Genomic DNA, 13318 nt, shown 5'->3' with positions numbered 1-13318 from the left:
GCAGTCTCTTGACACAGGGGTGGTACCGACAGACTGGAAAATTGCAAACGTAATACCGATCCACAAAAAGGGAAACAAAACTGAACCAGGTAACTACAGACCAGTAAGCCTGACTTCTATTATATGCAAACTTATGGAAACTATAATAAGATCCAAAATGGAAAATTACCTATATGGTAACAGGGTACTGGGAGACAGTCAACATGGTTTTAGGAAAGGGAGATCGTGCCTAACTAACTTGCTTGATTTTTTTGAGGATACAACATCGATAATGGATAATTGCAAAGCATATGACATGGTTTATTTAGATTTCCAGAAAGCTTTTGACAAAGTCCCGCACAAAAGATTAATTCTCAAACTGAACGCAGTTGGGATTCAAGGAAACACATGTACATGGATTAGGGAGTGGTTAACATGTAGAAAACAGAAAGTACTGATTAGAGGAAAAACCTCAGAATGGAGTGTGGTAACCAGCGGTGTACCACAGGGATCAGTATTAGGTCCTCTGCTATTCCTAATCTACATTAATGATTTAGATTCTGGTATAGTAAGCAAACTTGTTAAATTTGCAGACGACACAAAAGTAGGAGGAGTGGCAAACACTGTTGCAGCAGCAAAGGTCATTCAAAATGATCTAGACAAGATTCAGAACTGGGCAGACACATGGCAAATGACATTTAATAGAGAAAAGTGTAAGGTACTGCACGCAGGAAATAAAAATGTACATTATAAATATCATATGGGAGATATTGAAATTGGAGAAGGAATCTATGAAAAAGACCTAGGAGTTTTTGTTGACTCAGAAATGTCTTCATCTGGACAATGTGGGGAAGCTATAAAAAAGGCTAACAAGATGCTCGGATACATTGTGAAAAGTGTTGAATTTAAATCAAGGGAAGTAATGTTAAAACTGTACAATGCACTAGTAAGACCTCATGTTGAATATTGTGTTCAGTTCTGGTCACCTCGCTATAAAAAAGATATTGCTGCTCTAGAAAGAGTGCAAAGAAGAGCGACCAGAATTATTCCGGGCTTAAAAGGCATGTCATATGCAGACAGGCTAAAAGAATTGAATCTGTTCAGTCTTGAACAAAGAAGACTACGTGGCGACCTAATTCAAGCATTCAAAATTCTAAAAGGTATTGACAGTGTCGACCCAAGGGACTTTTTCAGCCTGAAAAAAGAAACAAGGACCAGGGGTCACAAATGGAGTTTAGAAAAAGGGGCATTCAGAACAGAAAATAGGAGACACTTTTTTACACAGAGAATTGTGAGGGTCTGGAATCAACTCCCCAGTAATGTTGTTGAAGCTGACACCCTGGGATCCTTCAAGAAGCTGCTTGATGAGATTTTGGGATCAATAAGCTACTAACAACCAAACGAGCAAGATGGGCCGAATGGCCTCCTCTCGTTTGTAAACTTTCTTATGTTCTTATGTTCTTATCTATGCCACATGCTGCATGATGACCAGGCAAGAACAAACCTGCGCAGTCATGCCTTGTCTGAGCAATTGGTAGTGCCTGTCTGTATGTGTATCCTAGCTACCGGGACCTTCCAGAAGGTAGCAGGTGATACAGTGGGGATCACCCAGTCAGCCGTGTCCCGCCACCTCGACAGGTTCATAAGTGCGTTGCTGCGACATGCTGAGGAACATATTAAATTCCCCAGTACAAGAGCAAACAGGGATTTTGCAGGGTTTTTATGAGGTTGCACATGTGCCGCGCGTGGTAGGTGCAATTGACTGCACCCATATTGCATCCGGGCACCTGTTCTAGTTGTCCTGTTCTATCAGGATTCCATTTGTATTCAGAGTAGTGGGTAATTTGAATAGTTATTCCATGCCATGTAAACACGGTATTCCAAATGAATCCGTACGTATTCTGGATACCAGTATTCCGAAAACGTGATACCGAATTTCTAGCCCTTCTAAAAAACAGTTTTTTTTCTAGACACATGAGTCGCCGTTTTTTATAATCTATAATATATAAGACGACAGCTTGTGTGCCCAACAAAGCCTTTGCAAAAACTGTGCACAAATATATTAGTACTTGTATGACCCCAAACTGTTTGCCGACTATGCAATATCTTCCTATTTGTTTTTTCTTTTTTAGTTTTTTAGTAGATCAACATTCAATACCAGGATATATATATATAAAATCCTTTATTTAACTAGGTAGTCACGTTGAGATTAAAACCTCTTTTACGAGTGAGACCTAGCCAAGCAGGTAGCAGCAAGACAGTTGGACAACAAGAACAAATACACAATAAAATACAATTAAGACACAGGCAAATCACATTTAAAACAATAATCAAAATATACAAAAGTAGTCAACTATTAAAAACAATTACAACTCTCAGTCACGAAATCATGCAGTTTACTCTTAAATTGCAATAAAGATATCTGGGTCTGCAGCTTTAGTTTGGACTGGAACTCATTCCAGGACCATGGGGCATAATAAGCAAAGGATCCTTTACCAGCCTCAGTACGCACATTCGGGATTTTAAAATGCAAAAAAGAATGAGATCTGAGGCGATGGTTACTATGGGACGCTATAAGGTATTCATTTAAATAAGAGGGTAATTTACATTGAATAGCCTTATATACCAGAATATACCAGTGCTTCAACCTGCATAAATCCAAAGAAGTCCAGCCTACCAAATCATATAATATACAATGATGAGTATTAAATCTTGTATTTGTAATGTACCTCAATGTTGCATGATATAGCGAGGCCAGTTTACCTAAAGTTGATGGTGATGACCATCGTCAATTTGCGACAAAAACATACAAGCAATAAGCCTCTTTTTTTTATTTCCATAATAACATAACATGTTCATATCATAGTGACATTTATAGCGTATTCCCATGCCCAACAGACGAGTGTGGAAACATGCACTGGCCTCTGTCCAGCATACTGCAATGCTTCTGTTCTTTTAATACAGTCCTATTAGCATATGGTAATGCATCGGTAATTAGAAACATGAGATGCAAATGTATTCTAGGTGGACATTCAGTATGCATATAGCGCAATCAAATTTGAATTGGGCGAAAGCCCTAATTCGTCTGAATATACCAATATCTGCACGCTAATTGCGATGTGCTAGTTCCAGTAACAGCGCACTGCTGGCTTAAAGTGTGGGAGTAACAGTCCACTCAGCATCACATAGAGACTTTGGTACCAGGTGCAGTACAATTGCTTAGTGTTTAGGGTTTTTTGATCAACTGCTTGTCCGTGTTTTGTTACGATATTGATGATATTCGCATCAACTGCGATGCAATGTTGAACGTACCATAGTACAACTGTAAGATATCCCTTAAAAAATGGTTTTGAGGAAAATCATTGAGATGCTGTTAGGATACCATTATATTAGTGAAATAAATATAGTGAAATGAAACCCAAGAAAAAACAAAAACAATTAGCTAGCTACATTATTACCACTGGTTCTGATACAGTATATAAATAGTATACAAGAAGTTTTAAGAGATCTAGTATCAAATAACTTTATCATGTTCGGTGCTGCATATCCTCTATTTATGCAACTATTACCACTGTGGTACCATTCTCTCAAGGGCACACGGCACTGTAGTTGCCCTTGCTCTTCCATGGCACCTTAATAAAAAAAAATCATCATATTACCTTTGTAGTGTTGCTGCATTACCACTGACGATAAAAGGCTTACACTATTTCATCAAAGTAATATAACCTGACAAAAATCTTCGTAGCTTTAACCTTCTATGCAATTCAAGCATTATATCCTTCACTACACTTTTGATAGAAAAATGAATGTAATAAGCACACTTCAATGCAACGTGATGCCTATGTTGGTTTAATTTATTTATGTATTTATTTAATTTCTTACGGGCTGAACTATGTAAATTATAAGTAATATTATAGTATTATTAGTAATATTATACTGCTGAGATTCACTGACATATAAAACTTGGATAGCCTTGAAGAAGCATAACAATTGAAATATTTTATCACCTTATCACTTTTCTTCCAACTGATCTCGTCAGTCCAACCGTGATAAGGCTTTATTCCTTTTTTGAAAAAAAAATATATATATATATATATAATATATATATATATATATATATATATATATATATATATATATATATGTTTATCTTAGAGTGCATGAAAAATGAACACGTAAACATGAAAGTAATCAAGAAATCTAATGTTGTATAAAAAGTAGTGACATTTCAAGAGTGCTATTAGTTTTCTTGTTTACCCATAAAACTATTTTAATAAATCTAGCCAGCCTTCATTAAAAAATAATCTTGAATATTTGCATGCTAACATATTTTAGGGTGGCTGCAGTCAACCTTATCCTAGCCCTGTAAATGAGTCTTGGGAAATGGAATGTGAAAATAGCCATGCTGGTTCATTTTTTCTAATTGTCATTAGGAAACGATTCAGTACTATCAACCAATCGGCTTCCTGCTCTAGTGGACTTCTATCACACACTAGATGCCAGCTGGAACATCACAGCATCATCTGTGAATCAAATGTAAAATCAATCCACGCAAGTACTGGCTTTTTCATTTGACTTGCTGTAATGAAAGCTCAGTTAACATCTATTGGACAGCAAATACTAAACAAAGACACAATTGATCCAAATTTATTTCATTATCCACCAAAACCAGTCAATCAATAATTTGGACTGACAAAAGCAACTGGTCCTGTACACGCAACTGCCGAATAAGCCAATCACAGCCGGTCAGCTCGACTGGAGTTTTAGTTTTTACAAACCAAGCTCAGTAATATATGTGGCACTGTTTAGATAGACTATAAACAACTCTGGCAAGTAAAATGTTATTTATTTAATAAAGTTAAAAATAAATTTATCTCATTATGTACAGTATAATTTTATTTGCCTAAAACCTAGGTTTTCAAGTATTTTTATAAAGAAAATACATAATGAGAAATAAAATGTTCTAATATCAATAGTGCCCTCTAGATGAAGGCCCTACCTTGTGGTAGTTGGCATTGACTTCAGTTAATGCCCTTGCTTTCGACTCGGGGCGCATAGAGCCTTCATCGCCGGCCACTTAAATTAAACATTGTCATTTCAATCATTGTAGTGACTAAACCATACTGTATGACACAGGCTGACAACTGAACGACATAGCAACTGAAACGGTACAAAAAACAAACATATGGGCTACAGTGGTTGAATCTGTCTATCTGCTGTAACTTCCAATTTGTTTCCAATGTCTCTGATTGTAGTTATCAACAAGATATTCAAGAGGTCTAGACCCCAAATAAAAAAGTGCAATATTATTAACATATGAGTAAAACCCTATTTGGGAAAGCCTTTTTTGTTTTATCATGCTGACAGAAATTGATGGTTCTCCAATAAATTTTCATGTTCCTGCCTGACTTTGTGTCAGCTGTATTTCCACGCAGAAAATTAGCTACAACCAGAGTTTCAGTCTCATGATCTCCTTTTTGGTCACAGGGTATTTTTTTTGTAGTGGCATTAGTTGAAAAGCTTGCAAACTCCTTAGAGGCTCCTAATGTGACGTACAAATCATACTGATAAATTCTAAATAGTTATCTGTATACGCCCGTCAAAATCAACACACAAATTCGTTTTTTTTTACATATTTTAGTCCCTAATACTCTTTCTTTTTTTTTAAATACGCCATGTCTTTGAAAAATTCTACAAACAAGGTTAATTTATGTTTGTAAACTCTTCATAGGTTTTTCATAGAACTCGTAGCAGTTTACCCGTAAGAGTTCAGTAGATAATTAAATTAATTTTCCACTGTGACTAGGCTTAATGTCTGAGATGTTGCTTTGCAGCTTTTCGCTTAAACAAAGGTAGGAGCTTCAAATAGTTTCATTTGTAATGTCTGGTGTTCCAAGAGGTCCTTCCCTGGGTGGAATGTTTGTTTTGCTTGTTGACTTGTGTTTTTTGTTGGTGTTGTTTAGATTGTCAGAGGTTTCATTTTTTATGTCTGCATATAAGTGACACTTACAAGAGGATTGAATGGCATTTTATTTTTATCTGTACCATCCAGAGGGCCTTAACGCTGATGACATCAAGCAGGCCTCAGAGCAGTTGAACAACCGCTGGGTTGAGTTCTGTCAGCTGCTTGGAGAGAGGCTGGCTTGGCTGCAGTACCAGAACAAGATTTTAGCCTTTTACAGCCAGCTTCAGCAGATTGAGCAGGCTGTAGTGACTGTGGAGAACTGGCTGAGGAGCCAACAAGCACCAGCAACAGATCCTGAATCCATCAAACTACAGCTCGAGAAATGCAAGGTAAGTAGCCTATGACGACAGTGCATAGGCAGTCCAGAGCCTTTTAGTTGAGCCCTATACTTACTGGCGGGCTGCCAATGGGTGTCAGTAATTCAAATGTAATTATGTATGAATTAACATATGATTTCCTTTTGAACTTGTATTGATGTCCTAGAAAGAAAATCACTTTCTTTAAAATCAGTATTAATGAATTGTTACTGTTTAAATATGTACGACAATGTTTTGACAACTTTGCACTGTTTTAAAAATCACCTTTGTCATTTAAGCTAAGGATAAGTCATATACCAAATCCAATTTATATAAGGAATATAACATGTTTGTTTCCACTCCTTCATAGCATAAGTGATAAGTATCTATATTGAACTATTTTTATTTTAATGTAAAGGTACGGATGTGCCATCTACAGTACATTACATTTTTTATATATATATATATATATATATATATATATATATATATAATATATATATATGTATTGGTCTGCATGCTTTCTTTGTCGAAAGTGACACACCAGCACTGATAATATTGAATGAATCTGATAACTGCAAACAGACACGTTGAAGAGGGCTGTTTTATATTGTTGTACCATATTACTTTAACCCAAAACCCGTGGAAAGGGCAACCTAACCTGAAGCGATCCTGTTTATCTTAAGAAGCTGTTCTTTTAATGCTGCTCCTTGTTCTGTAGGATGAGGCTGCTCGCTTGTCTGCATTGCAGCTTAAAATTGAGAAGTTGAAAGACCAAGGGAAAGAGCTCAAGGAAAAGGAAGAAGTGCCCATGTTTCTTGAGGCTGATATCGCAGCGCTCACCAACCACTGTAACCAGGTTTTGGGTGACCTTCAGGCAAGGGAAAAACAGCTAAAGACTAGTAAGTTTGTGCCCATAAAAACTGCCATTGTGGAGTTTCAGGTATAAATGCATTATTTTGCAGTTTAAATATGCTGGTAATATTGTAAACAACCATAATGACCATGAGTACTGACATATATTCAGCATATGTTTATTAAAGCTTATAAATGACTTGCCATAGCAATATCTTTTGCACTCTTAGTTGCAATTGCTCAATACCTGACGTTGTCTTCTTTTGATTTGCAACCTCTTCAGAACCATAAATCTGAGCTGGGGAATATATACTGTAACGCATGCTACTCAGAAGAATAAGACTCATAGAGGGGGTATAAAATAGTATATAATAGTACCACCACTAAAAACCCAATAGAAAGTGTTTTTTGTTTTTTTTGATCTGTTGAAGCTTGGATCAAATTAGCAGCCAGGTAAACAGTCCCAAAAAGAGGGGCAAGGAGGAGACTCAACTGTCCTTGTACACCGAAGAGGGAAGCCTCTCAAGAACAAGCTTGCACACCAAAATGTACCTTCTTTTTTTTGGAAATTACTGGCTCTCTTCCCCATATCAAACTTTAAAACTACGTAATTTGTTAGTTTCAGTCATATTGTTTTTTTGTTTATAATGTAGTATGTCATGTTTATATTCATTTATTTATTTGTTTAATTTATTTATGTATTTCTTTCATTTATATAGCACCTCTCGTCAAAGACCCCAAGGTGCTTTACAGAAAACATAATACACACAGCATAATAAAACATTATTAAAATAGCATAAAAAAGATTATAATAAAAAGACTACCGTAAAACTTCAAATAATTGTCTCTAATAAGCACCGGGGCTGCTAGGAACTATGATCATAGACGCCGGGTCTGTTTTAAACGCCGGGTTATGAATAATAATATAATGCGCGTCATACTGAATGTTCCAGCCAATACACACACACGGCTGTACAGCGAGCTTACCGATTTGTTTTTCAACAGCAATGAAGAGACCCTGAGGCTCAGGATAAATGATAAGAAAACTGAATTTAATTTATTTTACACGGTACACGTAATGCATACAGTTTTTTTTTATGACGTTATTTATTTTAAACCCAGTTGTGAAGCTTTTTTGAATGTGATGAAAGTAAGTAAAATACAAGCTTGTTTTCTGATATTAACAGTTGCCTTTTAGTGTATTTGTACGTGTTGTTTTTTTTGTTTTAGTTTTTTGTTTGTTTTTTTGTTTTGTTTTTGTATTAACAGTATTTTGTGCATTTGAGTTAATGAATATTAGTATTTTGCTCCTTTTCCAGCGTTCTTATTTGTCAGTGTACACGTTTGTGACAGATAAACAACTGCCAAGGCTGTCTTGACTGCTGTTGATCTGGCCACTGTATAGAGCAGCTGGGCATGAACCTTTGTTGTGATATGAATTCACTTCGGGGCATGTTGCAATGTGTCTTTTTGGACCTTGTGCCTTAACATTTAAAAGAAGGCTGACAAGATTGTTTATTTAAATGCCTATCATTACCAAATGTGTCAGCTGTTTGGGAACATTTAGAATCGGAATAGATTGATTACCTGACCCTAATAACAACATCTGATAAAATAAATTGTCTGTAGAAATCGGTATTCTGTTTTGATTCCGAGACAAGTGCCAAACCATGTTGGAAAAATGGAATGCAATGTGTTAAAGTTTGCTTTGAATAAGGGTGTGTTCACACTGGGTCAGTTTAGAGAGTTTGGTCCACACATGGTATGGTTCAGTACGTGTGAAGTGTGAACAACAAAGTCTGCTTGGGAAACAAACCTTACCGAGTCCACATAAAGAGGTGGTCTCTGTCCGTTTGGCAAACAGACCGAGTCTGGTTTGCTTGCTAAACGCCAACGTGAACAACTGCTGGACTCAGTCCTTTTGCACATAGGAAATGAAATATACAAGGTAACCTGACTCAGAAGTAAACATTTCACACATAGTTTAGTTTCTATTCTGAAGTAGAACAAAAAATAAAAAATGTCTTTGGAAACGACATTGGAGTTACCAGACATCCTGTGAAAACTGGGATTGTCACAGCTTCAGTCTTAATTTGTTGTCATGATTGGAAACTGTAAAATTGTTAATCGTACTGGTTTTGCTATTGTGTGTAATTTTTTCATTAATTACAAAACTGCATCAGTGTGCTCTAAGCCGAACTAGACACAACTCACAAAAATAGTAAAATATATTCAGTCTTTTCTTAAATTACTTTGTTTACTGGTGAAGGTAGGCAAACTGTGCAGAATTGCGGAACCTGCATTATTCTCCTACTGTAGGCATTCAATGCATGCATTAATTAAAATTGGTAAAGTGCTCCTCCAGTGGTTTCTTCCACAGCAATATGTGAAAATCTAAAACATGCTATATTAAAAACTGGAGCAGTACATCAATAGCTGCCATCTTTCAATATGTCTTGCAGGATATTGTTAACATCCGGTTCACACAGTTGAAAACTGCATTGTGAACACAAAAATGGAAAAGGACCAAAAAAAACAAACTTTAGTTTGCATCCAAACAAACTCTGTGCCTTTGCTCAGAGATAAGTGTAAGTAGCAAACACACTGATACATTGTTTTAAACTAAATGAACCAGACCGATTCTGTTTGAACAGACCCAGTGTAAATGCAGCCTAATTTGTATTTTGTATTTAATTAGTGAGGTTTTACTGATACTGTATAGGCAAACATGCAGTTTGCACAATACCCAAGAAGCACAGATTATTTAGCCTTTATCTATGACTAGATAACAGATTTGCATATATTGGTAATTTCTGGAAGATACATTGTCAGCATCAGCATATATGTGACATCATGAGAGAAAACAGCACGTTACACCTCCTTCAAAAGTATGTCATATTTAATGGATATTTAACAATAGCAAGTTCAAAATAAAAACTAATAATTTTGTTGCTTAAAATTTTTTGTATTTTGTATTTTTTCAAATCTGGATACTAGAGCCAAGTTCCTCAAAAATAATGTTGCCTTTCCATCTTGAATAGTCTGTCAGAGTACTTTCAAAGTAGATGTAACTACTGTATATCAGTATCTGGACAGTTGCTAAATTAAACTTTAGTGAATTTATACAGTGACAAAGGGTGTCATTTTCTACAGATGTTATATGCATAGAATCCTGCAAGCAGTGCCATGTAAGATTAAGGAAGGATTGTGTTTGATGGCTTTTTTATTTGTTATAAAAAGACTTCCAATCAGCTATCGGTTAGAGCTTCCCAGGGGGCTTGACTTTGATTAGCTTCAAGGACACGGCCAGCAGTCTATGCATGAAAATTCATAGACAGGGGTTCTGGCATTCATATCAAGATTTTAATCACGCATTGAGTATTGTGAGGCATTTGAGGTTATTAGATATATACTGTGGATAGACAGGCAGACAGAGAGGAAGTCAGTTACTGTTGGTTTTTATAGTCAAATGTACAGTAGTGGTGAATAACTTGTATGTCCACAGTTTTTAGTAAAAACAGTACATTTAAGGTGGCAGAGGACAACACTGGCATTGCTCATGCCAGACAATAAACAGATGTGCTATGATTTGTTCAGAGGTTAATGGATTGAATTCGGAAAATGTTGCAATAATTATGTCGATTTCACAGATTTTCAAGTGAGTATGAACTTTTTTTTGTTCTTTTCTTGGGTCAAACAGTCTCTTGGAATTGACCATGCTCAATCCAGTAAAACCGTGCAGATGTTTGGGCTTCAATGCAGCACTGGAAGACAAACCGGTCACAGCAGTTTTATCTTCTATCTATGTTCTCCCTCCTGGCGATAAAGGGATAGAAAATGCCTTAATTGTAAGCTGGGGGACAGCTTTAGAGTAAAGCAACAGCCCTACATTCAACACAGTGATTGTTTCAGGAAAACGGGTTCCCTCAGTGGGTATCATTCCTCAGAACTAATGGCTTAGTAATGTAGACACATAATTAATTTTCTAAACTTGAGACACAATTCTGAAAACTACTGGGGCACCTGGCAGATTGTGCCTGTTCAAAAAGAGTGTCCTTATGCTTGTATATCGCTCTTGTGAACCGGAAATAATATACCCCAATGTGCCAGCTAGCATTTGGACCTTAGAGTATAGGGGTGGCCAGTCACGGACCTGAAGGGCCATTATACTCCAGGTTCAACAGGTAAAATTAGACAATTAACTCCTACAGGGTTTGGATGGGGGTTTAATCTGTTGAATTAAACAATTTACAACAACATTTGGAAGAGCCACCACTGTTATAATATAATGTATGTCATTTTGGTTAGAAATGTCGTGCACAGAAAGCTGTATGCACAATATTTTGTATGTTATAATGTTGAGCTATTTGAGTACAGGCAGTCCTGGTAAAGCCACCCCTTCTGTTTCCCGATATAAATTCACAGACAGTTTTCTGATTAATTTGGTCATGGAATCATATGCACAGTTTTAATGTGACTGTATATTCACGACAGCTCCCTTAGGATGTGCCAGTTCATTCAGTAATAACCCCTTTTTCTGACTTATGCATGCTAATGACGCTATTATTTTAGCACTGACTTCTCATGGCACTTGCAAGGTCAGATTCTGTGGCTTTTTTTCCATAGGAAGTCTAGTTAATTAATTGTGTGTTTCAAACAATGCACATAAACTTTAGAATCCGCTTGTTTTATTTGATTATAGAAAGTATCTGTTGAAACTTGTGTGCCTATTAACGAAGAGGCTCTTAGTATGCATTAATGAGGGAATATGAAGCTCTGTGAGGGAACTGAGCAGCAGCATTGGGATTATCACCCCACTCTGTTTTGACAAGTGCTTGGGGACCTTTAATGCCTAGAAAACAGAAATGATGTGTGTTTTTTTTTTTTTTCTTCTCACATCAAATCTGAAGGACAGTACCTCCTGGTTGATGGAATACGTCAATTCTAATAAAATAGTTCCCTAAGGACACCACTGTATACAAGCTACTGCATTTCAATGTTTTCTTTCTTCAGGTCATATATCTGAAAAAAGTCATATTTCTGCCAGCCAAGATATTGCCGATCCATTGCTTTCAATCCAAAAACCTCTGAGCTATTGCACAGTATGTAAACGGCCAGTTAAATTAGCTTAAACCCTTCAAAGTCAGAGCTGATTAAACTGTTCGTGCTTTAGTTCAGTCTTCTTCTTCTTCTTCTTCTTCTTCTTCTTCTTCTTCTTCTTCTTCTTCTTCTTCTTCTTCTTCTTCTTCTTCTTCTTAAATTGTTAATTGGTCATAGTAAATTAGTGCTAGTGCCATTTGTTAAAGGGCAGTAAGCCTATTTTTTTTTATTTTTTATTTTTTTAATGAAGTGACTCACAAATTCAAGCACTACCACTGGTTTGTGATGGGACACATGTTGGCAGTATTGTTATATCACATTGAGTATCAAATATAATAATTTTCTAAATATTTTACAATGATCATACATTAAGGAGTAACCTACTTAATAATTGTTAAGGGCTAGACAACAAAAAAGAGGCTATCTATCTATCTATCTATCTATCTATATATATATATATATATATATATATATATATATATATATATATATATATATATATATATATATATATATATATATATATATATTCAGTGGTGTCCTCAAGTAGTGACACCCTCTGTTAATTAGTATAAGGCTAAACAGTGTTGATTTTAAGTGATTGTTATAACACTAATATGGAAACATTAATGTTCTTGGTCCATAGCCCAGACTATCTCATAAGGTGAAAGGTGAAAAGAAGGTCCTCTTCAAGTGTGATGCAGTTGAAACTGATCTGTTCAGACTAGTGCAAAAAGCTTGTACTGGCTGCTTGAACCTTGTTAGCTTAGTGGAACAACTGCTTGTGTCAAGCAGACAAATAAGTTACGTTTAGATTCAAACTCATTTAGTGGGTGAAGTTGTCTTATCCCTGCCATTCATTGTGGTATACTGTTTATAAATTCAAACTGGATTTGGGTCTGTTGGAACGAGTTAAAACTGAATTTATAAATTACAAAATCAGTACTTTTTTGTATTCCTTCCATAGTAGAGTTATTAAAGTGATGATTGGTTGCATTGGATAGCAAGTGCACATCTGTTGCCTGTGTTAATAACTCACTTGACACACATGACAGAGAAGAGGGATACAGAAGGATACAGAAATGACAACGATATGTTTGAAATACTCATTGCCCAACAACTG

General features: G+C 36.1%; 1 protein-coding gene across 10 annotated transcripts in view; it reads left to right on the top strand.

Moving 5' to 3' along the window:
- Positions 1-13318, top strand: part of dmd (dystrophin) — a 728160-nt gene that overhangs the window by 287562 nt on the left and 427280 nt on the right. For all 10 annotated transcript variants that reach the window (XM_041259003.1, XM_041259005.1, XM_041259010.1 and 7 more), the window contains 2 exons: positions 6032-6273; positions 6962-7142. In XM_041259003.1, the coding sequence (XP_041114937.1) occupies positions 6032-6273; positions 6962-7142 (423 nt within the window). The remainder of the gene's footprint in view (positions 1-6031; positions 6274-6961; positions 7143-13318) is intronic.

Source organism: Polyodon spathula, chromosome 9 (genome assembly GCF_017654505.1).
Source record: "Polyodon spathula isolate WHYD16114869_AA chromosome 9, ASM1765450v1, whole genome shotgun sequence".
In the NCBI taxonomy this organism is placed as follows: domain Eukaryota; kingdom Metazoa; phylum Chordata; class Actinopteri; order Acipenseriformes; family Polyodontidae; genus Polyodon; species Polyodon spathula.
This window is presented reverse-complemented; position numbering and strand designations above follow the sequence as displayed.